This window comes from Eublepharis macularius, chromosome 1 (genome assembly GCF_028583425.1).
Source record: "Eublepharis macularius isolate TG4126 chromosome 1, MPM_Emac_v1.0, whole genome shotgun sequence".
NCBI classification, from domain to species: Eukaryota; Metazoa; Chordata; class Lepidosauria; order Squamata; family Eublepharidae; genus Eublepharis; species Eublepharis macularius.
This window is the reverse complement of record NC_072790.1, coordinates 236,796,037-236,805,727: the sequence shown is the minus strand read 5'-3', so window position 1 is coordinate 236,805,727 and position 9,691 is coordinate 236,796,037. Positions and strand designations below refer to the sequence as shown.

Genomic DNA, 9,691 nt, shown 5'->3' with positions numbered 1-9,691 from the left:
CTCGCGGAAGGAAGGCACGTCTGAAACCGCGTGTTGGCGCCGAAAAGAAAGCGAGATGAAATCGGAGCGGGACCTCAGAGGGCGGCGTGTTTGGGTCGGGAATGCAGGCGGGCGGCGGGCCCGAGGCAGGCCTCGGGCGGCGGGGCTGGCCCGGAGCGGGGCAGGCGGCCGCGGGCTCGGGCAGGCGCCTTTCCAGCCGCTAGGAGGAGGGCGGAGCCGGCGCCGAGCGCACGGGCGGCGAGGCGAGCAGCCGGTCCGGGGACGGCGCGCACCAGCAGCCAGGCACCGCGGCCGCCTCCATGCGCCGCTCCGGGGAGCGGGGGAGCCGGCGCCGCTCCAGCCGCGGGGCCGCGGAGCCCCTCGCCCGCCCCTAACATGCGGCCGGGGCGCCTGCTGGCGGCGCCACGCGTGAACCATGCCCGGCGTGGGGGAAGAGGACGGCGCGCAGCAGCCGGGGGCGGGCGAGCTGCCCACGCTCACCCCCGCCGGGGGACCCCCTCGGGAGGAGGTGAGGCCGGCCCCGCTGCGGGGGGACCCTCGATCGGGCGGGGACGCGCGCCGCGCTGCGCCCTGGGCGCGCCGTCGGGAGGCCAGACCCTCCCCAGCGTGTCCGACCCCCCCAGTGGGTGGGGGACAGGCGATCCACTCGGGGGGGTAGGATCGGGGCCCTCCCCTTCGCACCCCACCCCTCATTGGTGGGGGGGCAGCAAGAGGCGACAGGCATTCTGCTGCAGGGAACACGTGCCTCTTTGTACATTATTAATAGCCCTGCCGGGGTTAAAAATAAACCTGGATCTTTGGCTAGGAATGGGGGGGGGCTTTGTGTGGCTCCTTCTGCCCCCTCCCGAAAGAGATCTTGCCGCCCCCGCCCCGTCTTGCATTGATTTCGAGTTTATTGTGTGTGCAGGCGCGGGGGGGGGTCGGTGCGTAAAATGCTTCTTGGAAAGACGCGCTAAGGAGGCGATCGATTGTTTCCTGGGGGTGGGGTGGGGGTCTGGATCTGCAGGAAAGGGGGGGGGATCGGTGTGTGTTGTGTGCTTTGCATTGCTTTGGGGTGGGGGGGCAGGGGCCGTCGGCGCCAAGTTCTGCATTGCACCACGGCGTCCTTCTCGCCTCTCGCTTTTCTGCTTTACTTGCTCTGGCTGGTGGCAGCGACTCCTTATGGGGGGTTGGTGCTGCCTTTCGGAAGAAAGGGGAATCGAGAAGCCCGGAGGGAGGGGGAGAAACAAAGGCAGGGGACGGAGAAGAGGGGGAGAAAATCCTGCCGCTGGCTGAGGCTGTTTTATTCCCCCCCCTAAGAAAAAAGGCATTTTGCCTAGCCAAAGCTGGCACAGAATTCCACTCTCTTGACAGCTGGAGCAACCTTGCAGGAGGCTTTTCTTCCCCCCAGTGTGGGGGAAGATCTAGGGTGTGGATGTGGGGGGAGAATGGGGACAGAGGACCTCTTTTCTCCCAGCAGAGGAAGCAGCTGTGGAAGACCCACGCAAACACACACACCTCCATCAGCCAGACTGTCAAGGAGGTGTTGTCTTTCTGTTATGACTTCACGTTTTAGTGGACTTTAAAAGACCTGCAGTTCTGTCCCCTCAGGAAACCAGCTCCTCGCATCTTTTGGGGTCCTTATGGTGCCTGCTTCTCTGGGAGCCAAAGCACCTCTGGCCTCAACTGCCGGACCTTACTCGGTTCTGGGGCCGTGTATTTTTGGACCTGTGACCAGCCAAGCGTTCTCTGCTGACAGGCCAAAGAAACCTAATTGTTGTTGCAGGCCTTACTTCTTATGTTTTTATCCCTCTTGAGTCCAGTAGGGTGGTAGGGTATGAGCTAAGAAGAGATCTGTGACTCCCGAAAGCTCATACCCTACCACAAATTTTGTTAGTCTTATAGGTGCTGCTTGGACTCTTGCTCTTTCCTCCTGCTACAGACAGACTAACACGGCTACCCATCTTGATTTATCCCTCTTGGGATCTCAGAATAACATTAGTAGTTCTCTCCTCCATTTTATCCCATGAGGTAAGATGGGCTGACTGGCCCAAGGTCACCCAGTGAGCTTTTCATGGCAAACAGGGATTTGAACCTGGCTCTTCTGAGGTCTAATCCAACCCTACCTTGGCGCTCATCAGTAGTCATTAGGCCAATGGACGTTCTGTCTAGTTCCTCAGAGGAAACTTTGTGTAAATCCTAGCTGCATACCGTTATCTATAGACTTGTGTCATTTCTCAGTACTGTGTTCAAGTGAGGGCGTCGCAGGAAGCCTGTGCTTCAGGAACAACCTTGGGAAAAACCCTGCCGCCTGGTCACCCGGGTCCTTATAAAAATATCATGTTGATATTCCTGGAGTCTGGAACAGGATTCTGAATCGGCATCTAGAACAGTGATGCCAGACAGTACTGAAAACACTGGCATTTATTTATTCATTTCATTTATCTCCAACCCTTCTCCCCTGCAGGGACCCAAAGTGGCTTACGACATTCTCCCCTTCATTTTATTTTCACAACAACCCTGTGAGGGCGGTCAGGCCAAGAATGTATGACTGGCCCCAGGTCACCCTGCAAGCTTCTGTAGCAGAGTGTGGATTCACACGTGGGACTCCCAGATCCTATTTTGACACTAACTACTATACCATGCTGGATCTCAGTGATTTAGCAATTTGGAATATATTTTTCCTACCTTTCCTCCTTTCCCCTAATCTCCATTTCCTCGATCCTTTTCTCCCTTTAGTGATCCAGTGAAGTAACTCAGGCAACTGGATTCTGCCAGGGCTCATTTTGAGGGGGAACGCGCAGGAACGCAGTTCCGGTAGTTCTCCAAAGAGGTCACATGTCAGGTTGCCCGTCCACCTGATTTTTGGCCATTTTGGGCCCGTTTCGGCCTGGATTGGGCCCAAAACAGCCAAGATCGGGCCTCTTACAGGTGGTGGATCACTCTCCTGCTCAGTAGTGGCCCAATTCTGACCATTTTGGGCCCCTTTTCAGCCATTTTCAGCCCCTTTTTGCCATTTTGGGCCCAATTTCGGCCCTGAATGGCCAGGATTGGGTCCAAAAAAGCCAGGATAGGTGAGGTCAGGGGGTGTGGCATATGCAAAACAGTTATGCTAATGACACACTTTCAGTGATGTCAAGGGGCATGGCATATGCTAATGAGTTATGCTAATGAGTTCCTGCTGCTCTTTTTCTACGAAATGACCCCTGGATTCTACTAATTTGAATACAGAAGCTTTGATTGATTGTGTCATTCTTGTCGATAACAGTCAGCAAAATCAAACAACAAAACTGTTCCTGGACTCTGCTGCGTCAGGGTGCAGCCGGAGGGGCGTGTAAGTTGGGGGAGTTGCACCTCCCTGCATGTAGAAAATTAACATGCCATGGAGCAGTCTACTTTGACCTTCTCTGCCGCTCCGCCAGCTGTTTTATACGCAGGGAGTTTGTTTTATATGAAATGAAATCCTGCTCTCGAGTCATAGTTGATTTATGGCAACCCCTGGTGGAGTTTTCGGGACAAGAGACTAACAGAGGTGATTTGCCATTGCCTGACTTCATTGGAATTTTCCCATCTAGTTACTATATATCACCCCCTTTTTTATAAAAATGAGAGGCATAAAATCAGAAGAGGCCCCAAAGGATGTTTTTCCTTTCCAGCTTGGATTTTGAAAGTGGTGTGATCAGTAGAGAGCCAGTGCGGTGTAGTGGTTGGACTAGAATCTGGGAGACTCGGGTGCGAATCCCCGCTCTGCCATGGAAGCTCGCTGAGCGACCTTGGGCCAGTCATACTCTCTTGGCCTAACCTACCTCACAGGATTGTTGTGAAGCTAAAATGGAGGAGAGTGACTTAAGTTGCTGTGGGTCTGGAGACAGGCAGGGTATAACGGAAGTAAATAAGTACAATAAAGAAAGCGGAAGTTAATGGAGGGAGTTGGTGCTAGAGAATGATTAAGAAGGGGTCTGTTCTGGAACGATGGTGACTTCTTTGGTTTGGGAGTGGTGAAACCGTCTACGCTTTGACTCCTGAGTTTGATCAACCCCTGGGAGTAAGGAATAGCAGGCTGTTGATTAGAGCAAAGGAGACGGGAGCCAGGATTTGAATTTAGTCCTTGGTTTAGGGAAGAGGTGGAGCTTTTTTGGAGGAGGGGATAATATCTAACAGGAGAATTACCAGGGTTGAAAGAGACCTGGCAGCCAAGGCTGTCTCTGCCTCAGAACCTCTGTTCCTTATAATGAAAAAGGTTTTAGGCCCGACTGTAATTTCTCAAGAGCCGTGTGAAAACATGCAGTTTGAGACATTCTTTCATACAGCTCAGTGCATTCTGGGGAAGGGGATGCCTAGTGGTTAGAGTGAATAATCACAATCAACAGAACTCCCCGGGGCCCTGTCTGAAAAGGGGATAATTCACGCAGGAAGGGTGGAGGCCGCGTTTCCTGATTTCTCCTCCCCACCCATCTCCAGTAATGGGAGTAGAATAGGACTTAATGTTCAGTTTCTTCCACCCCACATCCGTATCTGGTGTTTTTCTTCTCCTGTTCCATAACGCCATTGTCCCCCTCCCCGAATGCATTAGTGCAAATGGATGGTTTTGCTTGAGCTCCATCCTGCCCCCTCTCCGTGGGGCTTTCCTAAAAGCTCTTTGCTGTTGGCATTTTTCCCAGAGGCTTCTGCCAAGCTTTTATAGCCAGGGATCGGGGAGTGGTGGAGCAGAAAGAAAGAGAGAAGGTATGGCTGGTTTAAGGCAGGAAAACCCGTGTAGTGCCCTGCCCTATCACACCCGCTAACTGACATAATATCTGTTGGAAGTCATTCTGTGCTAGCCTTGTTAAGATGTCCACCTTTCCAGGTGTTGTGGCTGGATCCAGACCAGAACAACCCATTCCCATCGGCCAACTGCCAGCGACGTGGTAATCCCGCTGCCAGAAATTTTGTGGTGGCAAAGCATTTTGCAGTTTCGCACAGATTTTTAACAGTCCATCAGTAAGCCGTCTGATCTGGTCAAAATAAAGCTATTTAATTTATTAGGTAGTTTTAAGCGAACTAAACTCTGAAACATTTAAGGGCCTGTCGGGCACCACTGCTCCTTTCTCCTCATTGGCTGGGTCTATGGAAAGCTGGGACAGGGTGCCCTCTTTATTGGACAATTGGGTAGAATGTGGCCTGGGTTATTAAAAAATTATATATCGGATATATCGGCAATCAAAAGGACTAGAAACTTGAGTCGTATTTTAATGGAATGCTGAAAATCTGGGGAGGGGACTTGGAATATTTCAGCCGACAAAGCTCCGTAGCCTGCCATCATCCTTTTCTTTCTCTTTCTTCTCCTTCCCTCGCTCCGCTTTCCCTGTGCTGAGCAGCAGCGACCTCTGAAGCAGTCTCTGAGCAGTTCCCTTTGCCGGGAGTCCCACTGGAAATGCTTGGTCCTTACCCTGTTGATGTACGGCTGCTTTGGCGTCATGGCCTGGTGCCGCCTCTCGACGGTGACCCGCATGAACTATGACGGCGCTTACCAGGGCGCCTCCATGATCTACCATGACAGCCCTTGTTCCAACGGCTACATCTACATCCCCCTGGCTTTCTTGGGGATGCTGTACGTGGTCTACCTGGTGGAGTGCTGGCACCGGTTCGCCAAAGGCCAGATGCAGTACCGCGTGGACACGGCCAGTGTGTACGAGAAGGTGCAACGCATGCAGCAGGCCACGCCGTGCATCTGGTGGAAGGCCATTAGCTACCACTACATCCGCCGCACTCGGCAGGTGACCCGCTACCGCAATGGGGATGCCTACACCACCACCCAGGTCTACCATGAGCGGGTCAACACTCATGTGGCAGAGACAGAATTTGACTACTCAGGCCATGGGGTGAAGGACGTATCCAAGGAGCTGCTGGGGCTCTCTGATTACCCCGTCACCAAGCTGCGGTTCACCAAGTGTTTCAGCTTTGCCACCGGGGAGGCAGAGGCAGCTTATCTAACCCAACGGGCCCGCTTCTTCGGTGAGAACGAGGGCTTAGATGATTACATGGAGGCCCGCGAAGGGATGCATCTTAAGAACGTGGACTTCAAGGAGCACATGCTGGTCTTCCCGGACCCGGGGCGTCCCCCGTGGTACACTCGTCGCTGGGTCTTCTGGCTGGCCTCTTTTCTTCTGCTGTCCTGGCCGCTGCGAGTGCTGTCTGAATACCGCACGGCCAACGTGCATTATCATGTGGAGAAACTCTTTGGGGCAGACGACGGGCCCAGCCCACTGGATGCTGCGGGGGGTTACGGGCGTCGTATCTCACGTGTCAACACCGTGGACATGACCGAGCTAGAGTGGCACATCCGTTCCAACCAGCAGCTGGTGCCCAGCTACTCAGAGGCCGTGCTCATGGACTCCACCGTGGTTGCCGGCGCGGCCTACCTGCGCAGCTGCCAACGGTGCCGCCGGACTGTCAGTAGCAACTCCCTGCCCTCGCGGGGCACTCGAGCTCTCTATGCCCGCCTCCCTTTTAGCTGCAGCCGCTTCTCGCTGAGTGGGGCACGGCGGTGTGGGGGGGTCCTCCGCAGCCTTAGTGGGAGCCACGTGGGCAGTAGCATCGAGACAGAGCCGCTGGAGAGCCCCCCCTGCTACCAAGATGCTTTGTACTTCCCTGTGCTGATTGTGCATGGCGGGGAGGGCTGTCACCGCAACGGACATAGGCCAGGCCCCACAGGGAGGTCGTCGGGGACCCCACTGTGATCTTAGAGAAGAGAGCAGTTGAGGTGGAGCCTCCTTCGATCCCCGGGGTTGAGACCAAACATGGGAAGGAAGAAACAGACAAGCCCCTCAGTCCCTTCCCCTTCCCCTCAGGCAACCCGTAAACCAGGCAATAGGTACTTTTGGCGGGCCAGACCCCTTTTCCTGACATTCTGCTCCGAGAATAATGAACGACTTTCCTTTTTTCTTTTTTGCAAAGAAAGCTGACGTTAGCTTGTTTTGCACAGTTCATTGCAGTTCCTGGGTTTATGAAAAAGTGTGTTTTTCACCGAGCTGTCAGAGATTGGAAAGAGGGTGTCTGGATGGAAGGAGGGCAATTTATGGGGCCACTGAGGGAAGCCATAGATCCTGGCCACTCGGAGGCCTCTCTCTGCCAACAGAAGCCATCTTTCTGAGACTTTGGCCAGGCACAGCCTATGAGGGTTAGATGGTTAAATACCGTGCCAGAGACTGGCATTTGTGTGAGCCTTATAGGTATGGAAGTCCTGTCCCTCTTTGGCCCTTCGATTCAGGCAGGGGAATTCACTCATGATGTGTGAGCGGGACAAAATTTACAACATTTCTAATGGATCTGTGCTTTGTGACAGAAAAAAAAAGATTAAAAGTTCTCTGGTCCCCAAGCCACTCTAGAATTCTGCCTGCTGTAAAAATTGTCTTTCCTTGATCATGGCTTCACGGAGTATAAATCCATCGATGGTGACTAGCTATTGTGGTCGCTAAATGGAACCTCTGTGTTTAGGGGCAGTATACCTGTGAATGCCAGGTGGTGGGGGCAAAGAACAGAAGTGGTTCGTTGTTTTCATGTTTTTCTTGTGGACTTCCCAGAAGCATTTGGCTGATGCCTGTCGGAGACAGGATACAGTGACCCTTTTGTCTGACACAGCGGGGCTCACAGGAGCCCAGTAGAACCTGCATACCCACAGGCAGGATATCTCTGAACATCAGGTGCGAATTCAGACAATAGGATGGGTTGTCTTTAGTTCCATGGCCTGCTTTTAAGCCGGCCGCTGAAGAGAAAAGGATGTTGGACTAGTTGACTAGATCCTGGACTAGCGTGGAAGTGTTTTCATTCCTGTCTTTCAAACTCAGGCCAGGATTTCCAACTAGGGCAGGGAACATCCCTTGCTTTGAACGACTTATCCATTTAATGTGGGATCGGTGGACCATGCACCAGCGTTGGGGTGGGGAAGGAACCCTCTAGGGCAGAATTTAGAAATACCTTGCAGATTTTAGCAAGGCCAGGCCTGTGGCCTGCTTCGTCTGCAATTCAGGGCTATTGCTAGAGCTGGGTAGAGGACCAAGCTGAAAATAATAGGGTTTTAAAGGGCTCAGCATGGGAAGGGGTTTCCGTAGCTGGGGAATTTTAGGACTTGTGGATCTGTCAATGGGTGGTGGTGGTGTTAAGAATGAGGGAATGTCTTTGGGAGTTCTTCACACCCTCCGCAAACTACAGTTCCCAGCATTCTTTGGGGATGGACAAAGCTGCCGTTGTTGGGCAGCCTTCACTGTTGCTGTGCTATAGCGATTATCTGCCTCTGGATTTTCCTTTGTGGCCAAGACAGCCCAGGAGGTGAAGGACTGCCGTAGCACAACAACAGCTCAATATCCAACGTTGTGTGGATTCACCCTTAAAGTGGTTTAAAACTGTTTTTGAATGTAGATGTTTCTCTGAGTCTGGGAAGATTAAGAATGTTCATTAATTTACCTGCCCTTTCACCAAAAAGAGTGTTCCAGTCGGAAGGTGGGTGGGACTTAATTAATTATTCCAATTTTGGGGTGGGGCTTAGGTCCTGGATTCTTCTTACACAGTGCACAAGCTAATATACTCCCCTGTCACACCTGGGGAAGAGGGCACGAGCACGCTCCAGCATTTTGAGTGTGCTCTGCATTCGTGCACGTGCTCCATTTTGGATCAAAGTCTTGATTTTCCTATTCTTTCTGGGCAAGACGTCTACCCCAGCGACGTTGCCCGACCTTTCCCCTCTCACTTGGGCATGACTTGAGTCCTATTTAGAAGAGGCTTAGTTGTGCAACGTGAACGTGGAGAAGGGGGGAGAACCAGAGGGGTACGGGGTGGGGGGTGGGTGACATTGGGAAGTTGAACTGTGGCATTGAAATAAAATAAAATAACTTTGGAGTCCTTTCCTCACTGGGCAATAAAGCTCTTTCAAGGTGGATGGGTGTTTCAGTTGTGTTTTTGTTGGAGGCGCTGCGAGCTGGGGCTCGCTCCATACTGGGATCCTTTTACTTTACTTATTCCCGCAAGTGGAATTGCGGGTGTGATTCAAAATGGCAATCCAGCTCCTTTGCCTGGGGGTGAGTTCCCTGCCCCGGCTGCATTTTTGTTTGCGGAATGCACGAAGAAGTGCCTGCATAACTGGATCCTCTTAGGACATTGGTCCTTTTCACACTGGGACTGTAAAGGACGCAGAACCGATGTTTGTCCGCGGCATCCCCGATTTTCCCCCCTGCGGACATACCACGAGTTTATTTTTAAGCCACTTCTGAATCACGGCTGACACTTATACTCCCCTTCTACTTCTCCTCCCTCTCCTTTTCCCAGGGAGCTGATTGGTCTGTGCAGAATTAACCACTCCCACCCTCCTCGGCTTCCGTAAAGGAGTAAACAAAGCTCTCAAAGCAGAGCCGGTTACCACGTACCATTTGCTTTCCGTTATAAACAGTAACACGCAGTTTAAAAAACAACTCCGGCAACCTATGCATGTAGCTATGGAGTATTTTTTCACTCAAACCCCATTTAACGTTGTGAGTAGAAAATATCCCATATTAAGAAAATGCTGATCTAGGGAACCATTTTCAAAAGCCCTAGAGATAGAGCCCTTCGCAAAACCTGATGAACTTTCCTGGTAACCAACAGAATATTGATCTCACCTCAGAGACGGTTGTTCTTGGGGTAGAAAATTACCCAACATAAAAAAACATTAGCCTGTATTAGTTTTATGCAGGGCTTTTTT

At 52.4% G+C, this 9,691-nt stretch overlaps 1 protein-coding gene across 1 annotated transcript; it reads left to right on the top strand.

Annotated features, from left to right (window-relative positions):
- Nucleotides 1-415: 415 nt before the first annotated feature.
- TMEM151A (transmembrane protein 151A) lies at nucleotides 416-8,512 on the top strand. The gene is made up of 2 exons (XM_054989977.1): nucleotides 416-508; nucleotides 5,337-8,512. The coding sequence occupies exons 1-2, from the start codon at nucleotides 416-418 to the stop codon at nucleotides 6,696-6,698; spliced, it is 1,455 nt and encodes a 484-aa protein (XP_054845952.1). The 3' UTR covers nucleotides 6,699-8,512.
- The last annotated feature ends 1,179 nt before the right edge of the window (nucleotides 8,513-9,691 follow it).